The sequence below is a fragment of the Fibroporia radiculosa genome (genome assembly GCF_000313525.1).
Source record: "Fibroporia radiculosa TFFH 294 genomic supercontigs, scaffold5117, whole genome shotgun sequence".
Taxonomy (NCBI): domain Eukaryota; kingdom Fungi; phylum Basidiomycota; class Agaricomycetes; order Polyporales; family Fibroporiaceae; genus Fibroporia; species Fibroporia radiculosa.
In genome coordinates this window covers 504-20,989 of record NW_012133415.1, presented here as the reverse complement: position 1 = coordinate 20,989, position 20,486 = coordinate 504, and the positions used below count along the sequence as shown (strand labels likewise).

The 20,486-nt window shown below is 51.5% G+C and overlaps 7 protein-coding genes across 7 annotated transcripts; 1 reads left to right on the top strand and 6 right to left on the bottom strand.

Annotated features, from left to right (window-relative positions):
* Positions 1-1,097: 1,097 nt before the first annotated feature.
* Positions 1,098-4,634, bottom strand: FIBRA_05714 (uncharacterized protein; the record flags this gene model as incomplete). Its single annotated transcript, XM_012327471.1, has 8 exons — positions 1,098-1,424; positions 1,485-2,287; positions 2,340-2,538; positions 2,597-2,770; positions 2,825-3,835; positions 3,955-4,103; positions 4,153-4,281; positions 4,331-4,634. The coding sequence occupies 8 exons, from the start codon at positions 4,632-4,634 to the stop codon at positions 1,098-1,100; spliced, it is 3,096 nt and encodes a 1,031-aa protein (XP_012182861.1).
* Positions 4,635-5,412: 778 nt separating this feature from the next.
* FIBRA_05713 (uncharacterized protein) lies at positions 5,413-10,664 on the bottom strand (the record flags this gene model as incomplete). The annotated part of the gene is made up of 20 exons (XM_012327470.1): positions 5,413-5,482; positions 5,536-5,723; positions 5,786-5,958; positions 6,011-6,134; positions 6,185-6,295; positions 6,360-6,428; positions 6,479-6,565; positions 6,632-6,879; positions 6,931-7,038; positions 7,092-7,338; positions 7,395-7,822; positions 7,875-8,159; positions 8,214-8,786; positions 8,852-8,942; positions 8,994-9,014; positions 9,067-9,552; positions 9,610-9,825; positions 9,879-10,394; positions 10,444-10,576; positions 10,627-10,664. The coding sequence occupies 20 exons, from the start codon at positions 10,662-10,664 to the stop codon at positions 5,413-5,415; spliced, it is 4,212 nt and encodes a 1,403-aa protein (XP_012182860.1).
* Positions 10,665-11,346: 682 nt separating this feature from the next.
* On the top strand, positions 11,347-12,068 carry FIBRA_05712 (uncharacterized protein; the record flags this gene model as incomplete). The annotated part of the gene is made up of 4 exons (XM_012327469.1): positions 11,347-11,362; positions 11,423-11,578; positions 11,628-11,836; positions 11,895-12,068. The coding sequence occupies 4 exons, from the start codon at positions 11,347-11,349 to the stop codon at positions 12,066-12,068; spliced, it is 555 nt and encodes a 184-aa protein (XP_012182859.1).
* Positions 12,069-12,203: 135 nt separating this feature from the next.
* On the bottom strand, positions 12,204-12,646 carry FIBRA_05711 (uncharacterized protein; the record flags this gene model as incomplete). Its single annotated transcript, XM_012327468.1, has 3 exons — positions 12,204-12,227; positions 12,281-12,504; positions 12,562-12,646. 3 exons carry the CDS (start codon positions 12,644-12,646, stop codon positions 12,204-12,206), a joined length of 333 nt encoding a protein of 110 aa, XP_012182858.1.
* Positions 12,647-12,939: 293 nt separating this feature from the next.
* FIBRA_05710 (uncharacterized protein) lies at positions 12,940-13,628 on the bottom strand (the record flags this gene model as incomplete). The annotated part of the gene is made up of 3 exons (XM_012327467.1): positions 12,940-13,304; positions 13,385-13,553; positions 13,602-13,628. The coding sequence occupies 3 exons, from the start codon at positions 13,626-13,628 to the stop codon at positions 12,940-12,942; spliced, it is 561 nt and encodes a 186-aa protein (XP_012182857.1).
* A 1,242-nt stretch (positions 13,629-14,870) lies between these two features.
* On the bottom strand, positions 14,871-16,849 carry FIBRA_05709 (uncharacterized protein; the record flags this gene model as incomplete). Its single annotated transcript, XM_012327466.1, has 7 exons — positions 14,871-14,960; positions 15,016-15,133; positions 15,191-15,229; positions 15,294-15,452; positions 15,524-15,632; positions 16,401-16,455; positions 16,508-16,849. The coding sequence occupies 7 exons, from the start codon at positions 16,847-16,849 to the stop codon at positions 14,871-14,873; spliced, it is 912 nt and encodes a 303-aa protein (XP_012182856.1).
* A 1,075-nt stretch (positions 16,850-17,924) lies between these two features.
* FIBRA_05708 (uncharacterized protein) lies at positions 17,925-20,078 on the bottom strand (the record flags this gene model as incomplete). The annotated part of the gene is made up of 11 exons (XM_012327465.1): positions 17,925-18,014; positions 18,072-18,183; positions 18,239-18,277; positions 18,343-18,501; positions 18,570-18,678; positions 18,754-18,958; positions 19,012-19,122; positions 19,171-19,314; positions 19,372-19,479; positions 19,539-19,712; positions 19,767-20,078. 11 exons carry the CDS (start codon positions 20,076-20,078, stop codon positions 17,925-17,927), a joined length of 1,563 nt encoding a protein of 520 aa, XP_012182855.1.
* Between the last annotated feature and the right edge of the window lie 408 nt (positions 20,079-20,486).

The window sequence follows — 20,486 nt, the reverse complement described above, 5'->3', positions numbered from 1 at the left end:
CCTGGATCTCCTTCAAGACCTCAAACCACTGCCGCTCGTGATATAGGTTGGTGACACCTTGAAGGGTCGCCCAACCAGCGAGGGCTTTGATAACCTGAGTGATTCCAAATCGCTCCTCAGGCAGCCCTTCGCTCTCCGCAGGCTCAGACCACTCTCTTCGAACAAGTCCGACGAAACTGGCGAGAGAAAAGCTCGCCTCGTCGCTTCCGGGATATATGGTCGAAAGAAGAGAAAGAGTGGAGTGTGCTGCAACTAGGGAGGTAGATGTGAGGGACTCGCCTATGAGAATCGGAGCGAGGGCGAACGACTCGATGGTCGATATGGCCGTAGAGACTGCCTCGCCGAGCATAGGGCCTGCTCCGATGCTCCCTCCAAAGAAGGCTTGGTCGACCGCTGACCCTGTTACTCCAGCAGCAGTGGAGGCTATCCCGCGAGTAATAGAAAACTACAGAGTGACATTGGATGAATGCGAACGCAGTGGAAGACGAGCACTTACGCCGAGTTTTGTGCCGGCTTTAGCAGCAGAGAAGCCTAATGAAGTTGCGGTGGAGGCTACCTCCAGGCCGAAACGACTGTATTTGTCCCACTTTGAGCTCATATTCTGCAATTTTGAGACGGCTGGCTGTCGTCGCGGAGGTGTGGCCGTCGAAGGCATGCGAGGCGACGAAGGTGGCGCGCCGCAATGTGGAGACGGGGCTGGGCCCGATCGGATCTGTGGGGCAACCTCGCGCTCCGTGGCCGCAGTCCGATTTGAATTGCTCCCTTTTTCGCGAGGTTTTTATGATCGATATGGTACTCTAGCAAGTCGAAACCGTCTTCAACTATGGGCTCCGATTTCGTGAAGGGGTCGACTGAGATTCACAAAAGCTGAGAACATCTATGAACCAGAACGGCGCCTCGCAAATTGGCGCGACACTTTCCAACGAATTTTCATCTGTCATCGATGAACCGGACAAACACCAATATCCGTTACGCGTGCCACCGTAAACCACATGCCATTATGTCGCTCAACGAACGATAATAAATGTGGAAAATACTGCCTCGGAAGACCCGATATCGATAAATCATAGGACGAAAATGAGCCTACACAGTATGCATCACAACTTCATTAGACCTTTCATAGCGTTCGCCACGGCAAAACTCGACTTCGCCATGACCTGCCGCGACTCCTTCGTGACCTCAGGCATGGCTTGGACCTCGCTCAGCTTATTCGCATGCTCTCCAAGCTCTCGGAGGATCTCCTCTCCCTGCTGGGCCGATGATGGCGGCAGATTGTCCTTGCAGACGGCGACGATGCTAGAGACAATGGTGATAATTTGCGTCAGGTTCTCGTTCAACGTTGGTGGCGGCGTGGGACTTCGGACACCCGACAGCACGCTTTGAATCGCGTACACGATCGCTTCTGTTTGCGCCTCTAGATACGGCTGAAATTACAACTAAGTCAAGACGCGGTACTGTGGTAGCGGTGTCTAATCATCGCCTACCTTCAATTCCGCCCACGCGTCCTCTGGGCTCTCAGCCACACCGGACTCGTCACTTGTCACGCCACCAGTGCTATGAGATGCGGGCTGATCAAATATGGGGGGCGGCGAACTTGTGTCAGAGCTAGACCTATTGGATGGCGGACCACGTCGCTCTTCATAAGAGGATCTGCCTGGTGGTGAGAAACGCGTCGATGACGCAGACTCTGGCATGCGGGCGGACGAGTATGATTCTCCTCGTTTCGAGCTTGAGGAGCTACCACCTCTTTGATGAAAAGATTTGACTTCATCCACAGATCGTAGCGATGGCGCGAAGCCACTAGTCACGGAAGCACTTGGGGGAGGGACGGAGAATTGCTCTTGCTCTGCACGCGTGGCTTTGCGAATGCAGATTGTCTTGCCAATCTCCGTCACTGTGAGTGATACGTGGCTAGCCGCGGCATCTAGTAGGCTGACGGGAGACATGCCAGAGCCCGTTGCATGCGTCTTCGATGCCGCTACAAGATTGCTGAGCGTGGCCTCGACACGTTCTCGCAAGGTGCGCAGCGTCTCCATGTCTACGTCGGAGCGATCCCGCCTTCGCCGCTGCTCAAACACCTTGATATCTTCCACTATCGCACTAACAGCGTTAACAACTGCTTTCATGGGCGTAAGGACCCGTGTTGGAGCATTCGAGCGACCAGCCGTGAGGAGGCTGTCGATCGCAGATACGAACGCGGTCACATGGATGTCTGCAAGACCACCATCTGGCGATACGGGTAGCTGATCATCTGTTCTTGGAGCTTGTAGGAACAGCTGCGACGTCGCTGAATCCAACGTCAGGCAAGAGCCCCAAACGCGTTTGATGTGCGCACTCACCCTTAACGCTTCGCAGCTCGGTCTTGGCTTGTTCATATTTGCGCTTGTAATCCTTGAGCTGGGCGTCAAGGTCTCTAATGACGATCAAGTCAGCATCTTTAGCAGTCATTAACTCGTCGTTCCTCCGTGATAGATCGGATAGCTCAACCAAGAGCCCTTCCGTGTCAGATCGAAGTTGGTCCAAAATTTCGGAGTTGCCCTAGAATGATTTGCTTCGTGCTTAATGAACTTTGGGATAAGAACACTAAAGCACGTACCTGGCCCTCGCGCTCTGCTTCCAAACGTTCACACCGATCTCGCAAAATCTGTAGCTCCTCCTCATCTTCTCTCGCTCTCTTCATCTCGACCTCCTTCTCCCTTGCCCGCTCCTGCCGCGCGTTATCCAATTCCTGCTGCAAAGTGAACATGGCTGTGCTCTTCTCCTCCAGCCGCTACGCAGAATTATCAGGCGATGTTCACATCAGGTCAGAGACAAGCCTACGTACTTGTCGCAACTCTCGCATCTCCTCTTCTACCGCTCGCACACGCTCCTCACCTTCTGTCCACTTCTGCTCTCGTTGGTTTACATCTTCGAGGTCCCGCTCGAGCGTCGTGATGCGCGACTGCATCGTGGCGATCCGATATTCATACTCCCTCCGTATCCTCTCATGCTCCTCACTTGCTACACTTGCCCGTCCGCCCATAATCCTTCCACCGCCCACACCGCCTGCCGAACGATCTGACGTGACCGAGGTACGGCCAAGCGACATCTTGTCAAAGTAGTCATCACCGCTCTTCCCCGCGCCATCTTCGTCACCCTCGACCGCCTGCAGCCGCGCACTCAGCCCGCTCAGCCCACCGTTTGGTCGCCGTTCATCGTCACTGTCGCTATCCCTCCCACGCTCGATGCTGCGTTCTCGTTCACGTGTCCGGTCATCCATCGCCGTGCTCGCACTGTCGCGGACTTCACGGCCATATGGCACCTCGATCTCCTCCTCTGCGATCGTGCTCTTGTTAGGGATGATCATCCCCATCCCCGCGCTCTGTGCATTCGACGCCGCGGTGGACTCGCTCGTCGTGCTCTTCGCCTCACTTGGGCGCCGCCCCATTCCGCTGCCGCCATACTCGCGCTCGCGGTCTTCGGATCGCCGCAGACTCGTGTCTTGCGATGGTCGTCGCCGGTCATCTGCGCGGTAGACATCCTGCGACGGCCGGCGGCGCGGACTCGAGGAGAAGCTCTCCGCAGCAACCCCGTACGTGTCTGCACTGCGCCGTCCACCTGCAGAATCGTCCTCGCCCAGCCGGCGGCGCCCATAGCTATCTTCACTAGGGCGGCGGACGGAGGATGGACTGGGAGCGTAGCCGCTGTCGATCGCCCGGTCTTCGGAAGCACGACCGTTGCGTATGGGTATCGAGGGCGTGGGGCCCTTGCTGGAGCGCGCGGAAGCGGGGAAGTCAGGAGAAGGATAGTCGTCGTAGGTAGATCCGGGCGACATCTTAGTGGCGCCGTCCAGGGACTATAATGAAAACAAGAGAGTAAGTGATTAGGATACGTTGGGAACGAGAGAATGGATCTCAGATGCCATAGACGTCCGAGACACGAGCCACTGTTGTGCTGATCGTGGAATACACTCACGTCCTCCTTGAATTCAGGATACCGTCTGGCAAGCTCGTAGTAGACATCACTAGAGAGATCTTTGAATCTGCCGGTAGGAAGGGTGGCGAGCTTTTGACGGGCCTGATTGCGCTTGGGATGAAAGTCGTCTCGGACAGGGAGAAAGGGAACTGGGCGAGCTGAGCGAAAGGTATGCAAGCAGGGAAAGTGGAGACATACTGTCGTTGCTGTCAGCGTTCTTCTTTCGGCGAACGAGTTCGTCGTAGACATCGGTAGATAACTCCTGAAATTGCTGACGAGTGAGGCGAGTGAGTTTCTGCCTTGCGGTAGTGCGAGAGTTTGCGGGTTCTATAAGATGTAAGATCTGGAAAATGGATGAGTAACGGGAGCAACATACCTTTGGCGAGGTAATCGGCAAGATAATCACTGAGCTCGTCGAAATGGGTACGAGCGATAGCATAGGGATCTGTAGGGGTGAAGGGGCTGGGGAGTGCGTCTCGGATGGGGCGGTAGGACTCTGTGCGGTAGTTTGAGATGCCCGAGTAAGTTGTGTTTGTGGGCGACGGGACACGAGAGGATCCAGAGCGCTTCATGTCGACGGCGTGGAGGAAGAAGAGGGGATTTGTCGCAGAGGCCGGAGGGGAAACATGCAGAGAGCACGAGGATGAGGAGCCGTGATTGACCTCGGATCCGTGGCTCATGGAAACCCACCCAACATGCGTTCCCACGGTTACTATTAAATGGTTCGCTCTCACCACTTCCGCTCCCACAAAATGGGCCTCCCGCCAGCTGAATTAGAGCGCGATATGTCCGTATTATCAACGACCATTGCATCTAATGCCGGGATAGAAGGCGCGAAAGGCCTGTCTAATGTGTTGCTGTAGGTAGGCGTATGCCCAGTCAACGTCTTGCCCTAAGATCAGATCCATGTCCAAGGCTGTGGAAGATCATGATCTTACCCAAGCATATGACAATTATTGGCATGTCATTTTTTGTGGGTATATGAGTCTTGGATATAGATGGCTTTGTACCGTAGAGACGTGCACAGTACATAACTTATCATCCTCATCCTCATCCTCACATGGTGCAGCCTGCTGAGCACGGCTTCTGACTAAGCATTGGCCTTCGGAGGTCATCACACGATCTCCTGCGAGAAAACTACCTTGATTATCCCGGTGAGTTTCTAGTGCAGCTGTTGCGTTGATATTTCGGTATACGAGACTGTCTCCTTGTGTGTTCTCATAAAGATACATGGGTGTTCGAACCACGCACCCCCAATTACGTTCCCCGTTCTATTTGCATGAGCTGGTGTTTTCTCTGAATGACGAGAGGTCCAACGAGAATAATCACATGAATTAATGAGCGGACGACAGTATCATCTTGATAACCGCCAACGTGCGAGTGAAATCGATGTTCGGTACAACAGTGACTTTGATGACATAAGTTACAATGTAGCAGATTTGTCCATCCCGAAGAGAATTACAGAGCACTCTCAAACAGTAACTTTCGAGGCTTCCCTATGTGCGGTGCCGGGGTAACCAAAGCAGGCCTGCGACAATAAATCAGAGATTAAGAATTGAAAATGAGCAACAAGGTGCTTACATTGATGTACCCGTCATGACCGCAGGATTACCCATAATGATACTCTCCGAAACGCCAGCGATACTGTCTGTTTTTCCATACGCAGCTGCATCGAAGAGGTGATCCGTGGTCTTCTCGAATGAGGCCAGCATCAAGACACTATCCTTCATTTTTGCAACGCCAAATCGTGTGATACCCAGCACTTCACCCTAGTCCAACGAGGACCACCGATGATTGGGACTATTCATGCCGACATAGGAAATTAACGCACCTTATATGACATAACATCACCAAGCAACATAACGTGCCGCGGATCAATACTCATACCGTGACTTGACATGGTGTACTGGATCTCGTTGATGATGGTACGACGTGCTGCTTCAATACCTAGCACCTGAGCGACCTCGATAATATGATTTGACGTAGTCTGTTCTCCAATAATACCTGTAATCCAAGGTCAGTATTGAGCGGCGGCCGTTCAGGGTAATAACGGCACCTTGCGTCACCATAACCTTTTGAAGACCATAGCCTTCCACGAGCAGCTCTTTGTCTCCCTTTTTTCCTCGATGATCATCGTCTTCTTTGATATTGATGATGGCTCGACGGATGGTGGGTACTCCCTTCGTGCACAAGATCAGTAAGGTAGCTTGATTAGACGAATGTATCGCACCTTGACCACAACATCAGGTAGAGCTCGTTTAAGCTCCCGCAAACGATAGTACTTGTCTTGCCCATCCACGTAGACACGAAGACGATTTTTGCGAGGGATGATGGTGATGGCCTAGGTCAGAAATAATAGGTCAGAAAACTGAGCACGGTTACTCGACAGTCTTGAGCGTACTCACCTCTTGCTTAATCTTCAGCTTTTTGGCGGCTACAATACCCCACTTGATGTCATCTAGAGTCATTTCCAACTGATGATGATGAGTCGCTCCGTGCGGTCAAAGCGATTGAAGGAACATACTTGAAGATCTTGGATGGTCTTCATATCTACAATAATCCCGATGTAGGTATACTCTGGTGCCCACGCTTCCTCTAACACGCTTGCGACCTATAAAATCAGCAGGCCATTAAAACTTTATGCAAACTTGCCATTATTCAAGTAGATTGTACTTACATCGCCCAGATGTGTTTTCTCCAATCGTCCTTTGACGATACGAGCAGATGCTTCATTATCAGCGGTAACCAATTTACAACTGATGATAGGCGTGCTAATCGACTTGGCAGCATTGATAATTTCCTTTATCCGCGGCACGCCGAGAGTAACATTCATGGACGCAACACCAGCAAAGTGGAACGTCTTCAGCGTCATCTGTGTTCCTGGTTCACCGATAGATTGAGCACCCACAGCACCCACGGTAGATCCTAGCAGAACCAGATGAGGCAGCGCCGTGCGGATAATTTGACTCAACTCACCTGGTTCGATCTTCGCTTTCACATATTTTGTCCAGCAGATCTCCAAGAAACGTAGGAGCTGAACCTCCGTGACCTTAAGCTTGTTGTCTACCACAGCTTTATTGGCAGCTGAACAAAAATATCAGAATCTATAGAGCAAATGACAGAAATGTTAGCTTTACCAGAAGCACCCAACGAAAGATCAGTGTCAGCATCCCATTCACCGTCCCGTTCTAAGGCCTCGAACATGCCATGACTCTTCCGAATCTCAGCCAATCGTTGGGCAACGTGTTCGGAAACGAAACCGCGGATTGTTGCAAGATAGGCTGCCGTGCACTCGCTCGTGAATTTTCGTCGCAATAGTTCACGATCAACTATCTCCATGATCTCGAACGGGAGAAGACCGCGAGCACGTCGTGATTCGATTGACTTGTCACCCACTGCATCAGCGACCGCAGTAGCACTGCATGATAGACTGCACATACCGAGGCATGACTCCAGGCTCGCAGGTACTCCACAGGTTGGGCATCTCCTTCAAGACATGCAGGATCCAGACCGTCATCGCCATACCGGAATTGCACCACACCGCCCACAGCATTTCGCACCGAAGAGTCGTAATGTGTGACCAGGTCCTCCAGGGCCTTCATTAAACGCCGCTGCATGTAACCTGTCTCAGCAGTCTTGACAGCTGTATCGACCAAACCTTCACGCCCAGAAATGGCATGGAAGAGGAATTCGGTAGGTGATAATCCGGTGTAGAAACTGTTTCTTACAAAACCCTTGGATGGAGGTTCCCTCGATTTCTTCGGGAAATGAGGAAGTGAACGATCCTGAAAACCATCCGGCACACGATGGCCTGCGATAATCTGCTGACCTACGCAGGCAACCATCTGGGCGACATTAATGACGGAACCTGGATGCGGATGAAGCAATCACGTCAGCGAATGGAGATGTAAACAACACACCTTTAGAACCGCATGTAGCCATGATAAGGGGTGCGTTATGGCGGCTCAGCTCCTTCAAACAGATCTCTCCCACCTTGTCCCGAACTTTGGATAGGACACCAGAAATCATGGCTTCCAAGGTTTGCTCCTGGTCACAGCCGGGCTTGTTCTCCAGTAGGCCCTTCTTCGCACGCATGATGAGGTCCTGACATTCAGCATAAGCTGTCTCCACCAACTTGTCTTTCTCATTCGCGAGTTTGGGCCCAGGAATGACGTCGTTGATACCAAGCGAGAAGCCGTAATTAGCTGTAAGTCATTTATATCAGCATTTGAGGCTTCAATATCAACAATGATTCGTACCTAGATAGCGGGCGCATAATTTGGCTAGTCTGTTCATTGCTGCAGCCGCCTCATGTGGACCATAATCTCTCATGATGATACCAAATACCGACTTCTTCTTACCACTACCAACGGTGGCCTTGTCCATAACACCGCACATGATCTCGCTGTTGACGATCACAAGCCAACCGTCGTTCGGGGACAAGTCGGGCGCTGCATTCATGCGTGGATAACACTTGGGATCAGGCTTCTCCTGCTTGTTGCACTTAGACTCGACGTTGACCATGACGTTCGAGCTCTTGTTCGGGCGCATCAAGACATTAAAGATTTGTTTTCCTGTCCAGAGGCGTACAGGCTTCCATATTGTCGGCGGAGGGATATCAATTTGCATGTTCGCGTCGCCAAAGTACGAACATATTTGTGTAAATTGCCTGCGATCAAAAAACGTGTCCCTGCGAGAGAGGAGGAACGAAGCGGTGATGAAGTCTTGGATAGCAGCAATGACGGGCTCTCCGTTGCGCGGCGTGACGAGATTGTGCTTTACACTCATGAGCTCAAGCGCTTCCGTACGTGCCTCTTCCGTCTGTGGTACGTCTGCGAGACATTTGTGAGCTGTCAAGCATCTTCGACCCAAGGTTGGAATGAAAAAAGCTTCTCACGAAGATTCATTTCATCGCCGTCGAAGTCAGCGTTGTACGGACCACACACACACTCATTCAGACGAAATGATCGCCAAGGTCGTACTTTGACCTAAGAAAGTGTCAGCGGAAATGAGGTTGAAGGGATAGTGAACAGGCGCACTCGATGGCACATGATTGACAGCTGCACATAGAATGAGACAAACAAGATAAACCTCAAGTAGAGAGCGACTCACTTTGTGTAAACTTGGCTGTCGATTGAAAAGTACGACATCACCATCTATGATATGTCTCTCTACAACGTCACCGATCCTCAGCCCATCAGCAATAGCATTCCGGTTCCCAAACTTCAAGTACTTCTTAAAGCCGTTGCTACCTGCCGTGACGTAATTGGCTCCGGGATGGACATCACAACCGTTGCGAACAGCCTTCTTCAGCATATCAATATTGTGCGCAGTGACTCGTTCTGGATACGTAAGGATCTTCGAAACACGCTCGGGTACAGCGACTTCGTCAATGCGCAAATTGGGATCCGGAGAAATGACTGTACGACCCGAGAAATCGACACGCTTTCCAGAGAGATTGCCACGGAAGCGACCCTGCTTTCCTTTCAGCCGTTGACAGAAGCCACGAATAGGTTTTTGGCCCATCTGGGAAGGCACTCCTGGCAGTTCTGAGTTGATGTACATAGCCACAGAAAGCTGGAGGAAATCCCATTGTTCCTGTCAATAAGTTTTCAGATACGCTGTAGCAAGGACAGTGTGAGTGACTAGTCTGACCATGAACTGTGCGGTTGGGGCACCTTTCGCAAGACCCTGCTTGATGAGCGCATTCGTGAATACAATTTCCGTGAGCTTTACAGTTAGGTCGTCCTCGTTGGATGCACCATCTTGTGCAACAGACGGCCGGATACAGACAGGCGGTACCGAGATATACTGCCAAACGTACTCTTCCGGACGTCCGTGTGCAGGTCGAAGACCTAGTAGCTCGCAGTCCTACTGTGCAGTGAATAACACATACCATTTTCCCACTGTGGGTAGCCTCATACCTCATCCGATATCCGCTTGAACAGGTTGAGCACTTTCAATGGATTAAGATCTTCGTGGACCGCTTTGTTGAGGTACATCCCTAGCTCCTTCTGTGCCTCTACAGCCGATGTAAATGTGGTCTTCCACTTTTCCATCTCGTCTGCAGTCTTCTTGGCGCGGAACTTGTCATGGATTATTTTGAGAGCCCCAGCCTTCTTGACAGTTCCATTTGTTGAAGAACAATATGGACAATAGACAGCCTTCCGTGCGAGCGTATTGACAGCCTTAGATAGCGCTTGGCGTTGGATGTTCTCAAGATTTGGGCGACGAAAACGCTTGAGATATGTCCGACGATCTGGTTCCTCAAGTAAAACACGTGCGCATGTCTTGCATATACATTGAAGGATTGCGATTGTATGTTTGAAGTATCCGATGTGGAACACAGGAACGGTGAGCCTTATGTATGCATAATGTCCCACGCAATCCACGGATGACAACCCACATGTCTCACAGAACGCACTTTTCTCTGTCGTTCCCTAACATACTGTTCAGAGGAATTCGGCGTAAATACCATAGTGTTCTCACCAGGCGGCGGTCCAGGACACCATTCTTCACAGGATGCCGATCAACAGGAGTGTATAGGTCGCGATGGGTGACCTCGAACTCGGAAAGTTTGACTGCCTCCTGATTGTTCAGCAGACTGAACTGCAGCTTTTTACTGGGGACAATGGTGAGATCGCCAACCAAACAGTGCCGGAGCGAACATACATAATTTTCGGAGCCTGGTGAGACACAGACTCTTTCATCTTGGATCTCCTTCCAAATATCGAGCGACTGCAATGGGGTCAGGCGAATAGAAAGAGGTCTTCTCTCTACAGCGTAGTAGCTAATAAGAGTCGCTGCGACGCCAGTCTGAGACGATTGTTTGCGAGGCGTATTTTTGAGTCGAAGGAGGGACGACCAAAATAGGAAAGTATGATGGATCTGACGACGCGTCGCGTAAACGCCCGTGCTTGACTTGCGCGTCCTCGCTCAGGCTCTGCCCTCACTCCTCAGCATTCTCCTTGTCGTCAACGATGTCCAGGACTTCCTACGACCGGTGCGCTCATATTGGAACTGGAGTTGGCTTAGCCTCATTGCTCTGTGTGCGAATGCTAGATATCTCACTGTGTTTTCTCCGGAGGGGCGACTCTACCAAGTAGGCAAGTGATCGCAAGGCTTGAGCCAAACGGCGACTGACGTTACGGGCACAATGTTCAGAATATGCCTTTAAAGCGATCTCCGGCTCGGGACATACGGCTGTGGCCGTCAGAGGAAAGGATACTGCCGTTGTAATCACCCAAAAGAAAGTACCTGTGCGTGATCCCTGTGCTTGTCTATGGCCAATATTTACGAGCAGGTCATCCGCATCTCATTATATAGGACAAGTTGCTTGATTCTTCGACAATTACGCATCTATTCTACATAACCCCGACTATCGGCTGTGTCATGACTGGTCTCATCGGTACGCAAGAGCGGTCATTTACGATGGTGCATTGACGATATCTCATTTTGTTGTGCACAGCTGATGCCCGTGCGCAAGTTTCCCGTGCACACAGAGAAGCGGCAGATTTCCGTTACAAGTTCGGTTACGAGATCACACCTGACGCGCTTTCACGGCGGTTAGCTAACATCAACCAAGTGTACACACAACGGGCTGCTATGCGACCTCTGGGTATCTGTATGTCTCCACAACGTCTTCTGTGATCAATATTATAACCAAAGTTCAGCAATGATCATCATTGGTCTCGATCCCGAGGCTGGTCCTCAATGCTTCAAGCTCGATCCTGCCGGCTACTTCGTCGGCTTCCACGCCACTGCAGCTGGACAAAAGCAGCAGGAAGCAATGAATCATCTCGAGAAGAAGTGGAAAAAGCTTGACTCAGGCCGCGGTGCAGAAGATGCGGTGAAGGCAGGTCAAACACTTAGCAGAGCAGAGGTCATAGAGGCAAGTACTATGCTTTAGCCATACCAGATAGACTCACACGTAGCTATAGATGGCGATCGAGGCACTCTCGACTGTACACGCAACAGACTTCAAGGCCGGCGAAGTCGAAATTGGTATTGTGTCCTCAGCTGAGGAAGAGAGCCCAAAGACACGAGGGCAATGGCGCGCTATGGACGAGGCCGAGATCGAGCAGCATTTGTTGGCATATGCAGAGAAGGATTGATGTACAGATTACCGGACTCCTTGATATTCATTGCACACGAAACAAATGTCCGCAGCATAATGTTAGATAAGGGCAAAGGAAATGGTCAATGATCTATATGGTGTTCATGATGTTCTGTTCAGTCGCACCCGCGATCTAATGCCGCGAGGCTCCGCCAGTCTGAAGAGCCGCATCAGTCACCCAAAACATAGACGCGAAATTAAGTGGCTCACTTCGACAAGTTCAATCTCCCACTCCTCCAAGTCATGCTTCCAAAATCGTTCTGGTGCTTGCCAGAATTCAGAGAATACCTGCGCTCCTTCCCTAGATTTACTCGAGCTCGCTGTGGATGTGCTTGACGCTGAGGAGCCTGATGCCTTGTACTTTTTCACGAACTCGGCGAATGACTGCTTTAGCTCGGGAGGCGCAAACGCATGTGCATGGGGAGCCTCGGGTGCTACAGTCATTGCGTCAGTACGTCCCACCTCGCCCTGAGCAAACATGCAAAGCGCACTAGCAGGCCACTGTCGTTTTCCGAGGAAGTGTATGAGCGGCTGGCGCACTGAGCCTGCAGAGCAGAGCCGGAGCGAGGGGTGCATTGTAAGGTGTATGCAGTACGGGCTTATGAGTCCCAAGTCGAGTCCCAAATTCGAGACGAGTCGGACAACCAGCCGCCGGATGCGGTCGCACCTTGTCATGTGATGTTTTGGGTACTGAGCCGAAGACCTCCGACGAGCTACAGCTAATAGCTGGCATCTCCGTTGCGAAATTGAGCGTTAGTTCCAGTGAATTACACGTAGTAAGTACATAGCGACAGGTCGAATGTTAAATATGTATCGTTGACCTAATTATCGGGTACGCATCGAATAGACTTTTTATCTGTTACTTGCTACTAGTACGACTCTTGCATAGTACCCCACTGCTCATCCATGAACTTCGCAAGTGCGGCTCGGACATTGTGAAACTCAAACGGGTTTAGCTTCATGTCAGTCTTCAAAAAGGCATTACGCTCTGCCTCTGGCCACTTCATCATCATCTTGAAATGGTCTACGCTCGTCAAGCCGACCTGAGAGAACGCTGGCGCAAAGGTTTCCAGGTCTGCTGAAAGTCCGCGCAAGGCGGCAGCAAAGGAGTCGTTCACATCGCGTTCAACATCAGACCTTGTGTTCCAGTTACCATCGACGGCCGGCCTGGAGAGGCACTGGGGGATGCTGGTAATCATAATTCTTGATGTCTTCCCCAGGGTCTGCGTATTCTCTGCGGAAAGAAAGCGAAATACTAACGTGAGCTACCTTTCCCGATCGGAAGGATGACACTTCGTTCAGCAGTGTACTCACTATGTGGCTCACCATTGTAAGTATTGTGAGACGCAATACCTGCCGAGTTCAGCAACTGGGTCTCCAATCTACATTTCTGGGCCTTCGAACTGAGATACAGCTTTAGATACACCACTATTGGCCATTGACGTTGATAGCGGCTCTCAATGAAAGGACATTCACCCACGGCCTGCATTCATATCAGCAGTCATTAGACATCTAATTGAGGGTAACATACGCGTTCCACGACCTTTTTCCATTTCATTGGATCTTGTCGTGACAACGTCAATTTTTCATTTAGGAATCGGGCTGAAAGAACCCGTAGTGTAGCCTGTGAGGCAAAATGTCTGATGTTATAGATTACTCGCTAAAGTTATCGGCGATCACTCAAGATTTGCCTTGAATAAGCTGAAACGGATTGGATCGTTTCGGAGCCGCATCGTCGACTGCAGTTCTGCGACGGTGGAAGGGCAAGGCGTAGGCCGCGGGATGATAGCAGGCATGTAGAAGGTGTTGAGTGCGGTGATGCGATTGTTCAACACGGCGGGGGCAGGTATTTATCTATTCCAGAGTGAGATGTGAACTTATGCCGTTCTTGAACATCTTGGGAAGGTTGCAAGTTCAGACAAAGACAAATTCGAATTCGAAAGCGACACGACTCTTACACGCGACCACGATTCTCCATGCTTTACGCGCCTGCAGCTTTTGTGCTCAGCCGGCTTACTCTGGGTCTCAAGGTTCGAGAGACCGAAGGTGAAAGACTCCGGGCCCCTTCCAAGGGGCCTTCCCTGTGATTCGGGTTTCGTTCTGACTCTCTCCAACGACCCCTATCATCGTGCTGGACACAGCTCGGATCGGTCTGTTTTATTCGTCGTGACTGCAGGGGTCGCTCCGAGGGGTATAAACAAGGCTGGATGACTTGCTCCTTTCCCAAAGGATCATATATCCGGCTATGTTGGCTCGAGTGGCAATATGCCTTGCTGAACGTGTGTGGCAGAAGTGGGTGGTTCTCGACTATCAGGAGTCATCCACAGGAACCTAGCGTTTCCCTGACGGACTCGCCTAAGATTGGCGTGCTCTGTGCTGCTGCGACTGAAGGTCGTGGAAATGGTCGTTGACATTGCGCATACATCAAGAATCAGAAGGAGTCACCGTACGTATATGCCGCCATAGGATCATGTTCGTTCAATGTTCGCGTTAATTGCCGATTCATGTCACTGCAGTCCTTCAGCTTATCAGCCGGATGTGAAGCGGCCCTCCACAGGTATCTACAGTCTCGGACCATTTTGATTATTGATCTCATATTCGAGCAGATGATGCGGAATGACTCCGTCGCAATTTCACAGAAGCGGAAGCTCCATTAGAGTGCTTAGGATGAGTCAGGTGTCTGGCTTAAGCGTTGGTACCAGATCCTTGCTCTATATGTCTGCCTCAACTCAACAAGCATATGGTTGCATTTCGGCCCTACAATACAAGAAAACATCAACAAGCAAAATCTCCACAGCCCTTAGAATATGAGTAAGAACACCGGACGAATTGCATCATCGCTGTACACGATCGTCTCGTTCAGCACACCATTCATCCTGTCAAAGACAACCTGTTGTGTGGATTCATGGTAAGCGTCTGACGGCCGAATGCAACACACAACGTACCGAATTGTACCCCGCGGGAAGAGACGTGACCTCGGTAAACCGCGACACATTATATACACGTCCGAGGACGACCTTTGTCAAGAGTACGACACCACCAGCATTTCCGTAGCTATATGCCCTGTACGTCGTCCATCTATCAGACCAACTCGCGCCAGACACAGAAAACGCGACATACTTGTTCGACGCGGACGATGTATACAGGCCAGCCCCGAAGCTGGGAAATAACACACCATCTCGTCAGCAAACGGTCGTGATCCGCCAAGAGGAACCAAACACACGCTCCGGTCGGCTTTGCAAAGGTGAGCTTGAACGACGTCTTGATAATGTCACACACGGCGCATTGCGGCGAGTTGCACAGTGTTGTATGACCTGTGTCTCCTACTTGGCACTGGCGCGTCGTACCATGGTACCGAAACACTTGGTTTCCAATTTTCTTGCTGTTGAAAAGAGTACGACACGCAGGATAGAAAAATGAACATATGGATAGGTGTTGAGAGTCACGACGCACCGATAAGTGTCGTACGGCTTTAGGACAGCGACACCCTCAACGATCTTGTATACGTGTTTGATTGTCGGAAGGGTGCCCTGCTTCCATGAGTTCTTGAATTTTGCTTCAACTATACGGAAGTCACAAGATTGTAAGCCATGAAAACTACTACGAACACTAGCCGATGGCGACTCAGGGCCGAACACAGGATAAGACCCACCCGCTACTCTAGTAATGTGCCCCTCGGGGACCTCGATGATCTTCGGCGTCGTCATCATCGCGATCTTCTTGCACGTCCGGCCGCAGAAATGGTACTTCCCGAGCTTGGGGCGGCAGCGGCACATTAGGCATGCGACGCGCGATAAGTCGCGGCATGATCGACCACAGGTATTGTACGGGCTGAGCTTTGGACGACGGTGACAATACTAGCATACGGAGTCAGACCTAATAATGTCAACATGGCTGAAAGATTGCCCACGTTGCACATTGTGTTGTCCCCTCCCCCGCCACAAAGGGCGATAAGACACGTCATCCCGCAGGTGAGGTATGTGACAGAGCCGCGACGGAAACAGGGACGGCGTTTACAGATCTACTTAGGATTATGGGTGATATAATCAATTTTTGTGTCTTAAATACTCACGACACAGGTTTGGGTGCCCCCGCCAGCCGTCTGGCTGACGCCGCTGCCACTCATAGCAAGTTTGTATTTTGCAGCGCAGGTGAGGCCACATGTAGGGTAGCTCTTCCCGTTGCTTTTACATGCGGGGCGCATGCCGCAGATCTGCAACCAATTTAAGCATCGACCTTTACCGGCCTCGCGCCCAGACGTATATACAAACACGCACCACACACAGACGCGTAAAATTGCCCGTCTTGTAAATCCCCGCACAGGTCATACCGCAGGTGGGATAGCTCTTGCCACCCTGGTTATATGCGGGGCATTTGCCGCATACCTTTGCACAAATGAGACCACCAAGCAACTAATGCATCAACCAATGGACATACTACGCAGAGTATCGTGATGGCGGTCGGTGTAGCAGGCTTGGCAAATGCGCGACGCAAAGCGATTGGCGCAGTGGCGGCCTTCATCGTGAGGTTCGCATTTGCCTCCTGAACCTCGGTGCTTGTAGCGGCCTGCACAGAGAAACTATCATCGCCCAAGTTGGACATGTCGTCGTCGGTGCTCCCGTCGTCATCGGAAGCCATGCTGTCAAAGTCACTGTCAAGCTCATCGTCGCTGTTCGGGTCGGGCCAGTGGTCTTCGTCGTCGGCCAGCGGCTTGTCATCGCTAGACGGAAGGCTGGTGGAGATCTTGGGGCCAGAGCTGTCTGTAGAGGTCGTCTGCATTGTTGTCTCGTTGAGCGAAGGACTCTGGGGAGCTACAGTGGCTTTGAGTCGTTAGCGAGAACTTATAGCTTGACACGGTTGGATGGTGTCCAGCATTAAAATCGAGGGTCTTAGAGCTGGCATCGATAAGGATGACCTAGACTTCCATATTGTACTTGAAGAAGGAGCACGGGATGCGAATCATAGTCAGTTTGAGGAAGCTGCATACACATTTGAACAAAACTTGGCCATGAAGAGAAAGTAAACCACCAGGTGGCGAGTGAATGAAGTTGTCGCAGGGGCGACCACCACAAGATGGTACGTACAAGAAGCAGTCATCACTGGCAGGTGAACAAGTTATTAGCCATGAGGAGATGGAGTACATACACGGAAGCTGCTCACAAATTCCAGATATCGTTAACAGGAGTAAGTACTACCCAAAAGCACACGTTCTCGGGTTCCAGTCGTCTCGGCGGCGACTGACTTGCATAATTCACCTGCCTATGGAACGCAAGAACTCGAAGATGATGCCCGGCACCCGAACAGTGTCCAGTCCATTGTATGAATGCTCCGGACGAGTGGGAGTGTTGAAAGCAACGATTCTACACATGTACGTATGCGAACCTGAGTATCATATTCCCACTCTCAACGACGGGCGAATGACATGGAGAAGCCGGTGGTCATAGCTAGAATATCCGTACATGTTGAAGCAGAGTATAGACGTCTTGAGTTTGAAGACTAGTGAGCAATATTACTGGCGCCTTTTACAGACGAGAGGCAGCTCGAGTGGCAGAATGGGCATGGCCGTCGGAGGTTTAATAGCTCTAGCTTCAAATGGCTGTTCCTGTGGCTGGCCTGGTGGGATTCAGTTTTTCCACTGGTGACATTATCATCATATTTTACTTTGCGCACTACTACGGCAATACGGCCATCAGCTTACCCTGAAAAAATTAGCTGTTCCATGCAGGTAGGTCATCTCGTACGGTGCATATCGCACATTTATCAAGGTCTGGATACTTTGGACAGGCGCCGCAGCAAATCCGTGCGTTCTCAACATAACGGTATATGTCACAAACAATTAAAGCCAACCCGTCGCTCAAAACACAATTAAAAACACTGGTCGGATCGCATCGTCGCTGTAAACAATCGTCTCGTTCAACGTCCCGTTCATTCTGTCGAAGACGACCTGTTTGAAGACTCAGATAATCAACATCTCGCAGATTGGACGCCTCAGACAACGTACGGAGTTGTACCCCGCGGGAAGGGACATAACCTCGTTGAAGCGCGAGGCGCTGTATATGCGTCCGAGGATGACCTTCGTCAGGAGCACGACGCCGTTTGAGTAGCTCATTGACCTGCAGCACAGATCCCGCATCAATGCCGTCCACGCCCAAGACAACGAATACGTACTTATTCGACGCGGACGACGAGTATACACCAGCTCCGAAGCTGCCGAAAAGTACAACCCCGCCTCGTTAGTACGTTGGGGGCGTGGGTGGAAGGACAAGACACACGCGCCACTCGGCTTTGCCAGGCTCACTTTGAACGAGGTCTTCAGGATATTGCATACTGCGCAGTTTGTCTGGCTGCACAACATCGTCTGTCCCGTATCGCCCAGTTTGCATTGACGCGACGTGCCATGGTAACGGAACTTCTCGTTGCCGATCCGTTTCCTGCCGCAAGGCCGCAACGTCACTCAGACTCGTCAGTGGCGGCGAGCAAGTGGCGGCGCGAGACGTACCGGTAGGCATCGTAGGGCTGGAGGAACCCTGCGCTCTCGATAATTTTGTATACATGCTTGATCGCCGGGCGCGTGCCCTGCTTCCAGGCCTTGTTGAATTTCGTCTCCACTGCGTGCCAAAGTCAGCTTGACCAACCACGCGAACAGCATGTCCAGTCGAAAGCAGACGGGGAGCCGGACGCACCCATTTTCCAGGTGACGTGTTCTTTCGGGATCTCCACAATCTTTGGCGTCGTCTTCATCGCAAGCTTCTTACATGTCCGCCCGCAGAAGTGATACTTGCCCAGCTTCGGGCGGCAGCGACAATGAAGACACGCAATGCGCGATTGGTCGCGGCACTTCCGTCCGCACTGGTTGTGCGGGCTGAGCTTTGGGCGGCGGTGGCAATACTAGCAGGCGAGATCAGGCTCCATGTTCCAGGAGGACTGCGTTGCGGGCTCACATTGCACTTTGTGTTATCTCCACCCCCGTTGCAGAGGGTTGTGAGGCATGTCATGCCGCACGTAAGGTAGTCGACGGAGCCACGGCGGAAGCATGGGCGTTTTTTGCAAATCTGCGCGATCTTGTTAGCTCCACTTCAGGATTATTTTTTGATACCCACGACGCAGAGTTTACTAGACCCTCCACCGCCTGTCTGGCGACCGCCGCCGTTACCTGTCGTGATCCTGTATTTCGCAGCGCAGGTTAGGCCACATGTGGGGTATCTCTTTCCATTGCGACTAAATGCAGGTTTTACCCCACAGATCTGGCTTTTGTCATTAACACCCCCTGAGGAGGGAACGCACGCAGTGTGAATACGCACCACACAAAGAGCTGTGAAATTTCCCGTCTTGTATTTTCCTCCGCAGGTCATACCGCAGGTGGGGTAACTCTTTCCACCTTGGGTGTACGCAGGGCGCTTTCCGCATACCTTTATATGGATGAAGCCGTCAATAAATGGTATCCTATCTGGATAATGAATAGACCGACCACGCAGAGGGTCTTGGTGGTGCTTGAAGTAGTTCCTACTCCGCGGGAGGAAGTTCCTCCGCTGGAGGTACCGCTTCCAGCACTACCCATTGCCTTATACTTGGCATCACAAGTGAAACCACAAGTCGGATAGTTCTTCCCATTGCGGCTGTAGGTGGGACGAACCCCGCAGACCTGCGCAGGGAATCAGACATGTTGTTCTCTTGTCACGCGTGGTAATTGCCATACCGGACACATCGACGGTCCTCCGGCACGGTTCTGTTGCGCAGCAGATGCTCTATTGCCTGTGGGTGCGGGGGCAACATTCATTCGTGCAAAGCTGCCGCTAAGCGTGTCGACGTCCGAGCCGGCAGCGGAGAACGAGGCGTCGGCATTTCCTAGGCCGGTCATGTCGTCGGTCCCATCATCGTCAGAGGCCATGCTGTCAAAATCGCTGTCGAGGTCATCGTCGCTATACGCATTGGCCCACTGGTCATCATCATCGTTCGATTGGTCGTCCTCGGAGGGAGGGTAAGAATTGTCAGAGTAGGTCGGTGCCATTATGTTTTGTCAAGGTAAGTGGTGTTCGCGAGATGCAGTGTTTTGTTTACGGAGTTGCCGGACAATGACAGTGTCGATTTATAGACGGTATCGAGCGTCAGTTCGTCGACCTGAGGGTCCAACGTGCCATGAGAATGGCTGTATGTGCATTTCATAACAATACCGGTACTCATCTGAGTCTACCGGAGAACGCACGCAGGCTTGAAGTGACAGAAAGATAGCACAGCCGGAAATGAAAGGAAGCTATCAGTGTGGTCCAAGGCAGGGCGGCGCCAAGACGCGGGGAATTTTAAATCCATCAGGTGAGTGAGGGCTGTAAACAATGAAGACCACGCACGGCCATTGAATCTGTCTATAACAGGGTTCTTGTCCCGACAAAGCAATGTCCAAGAGGCACGATATCGCGAT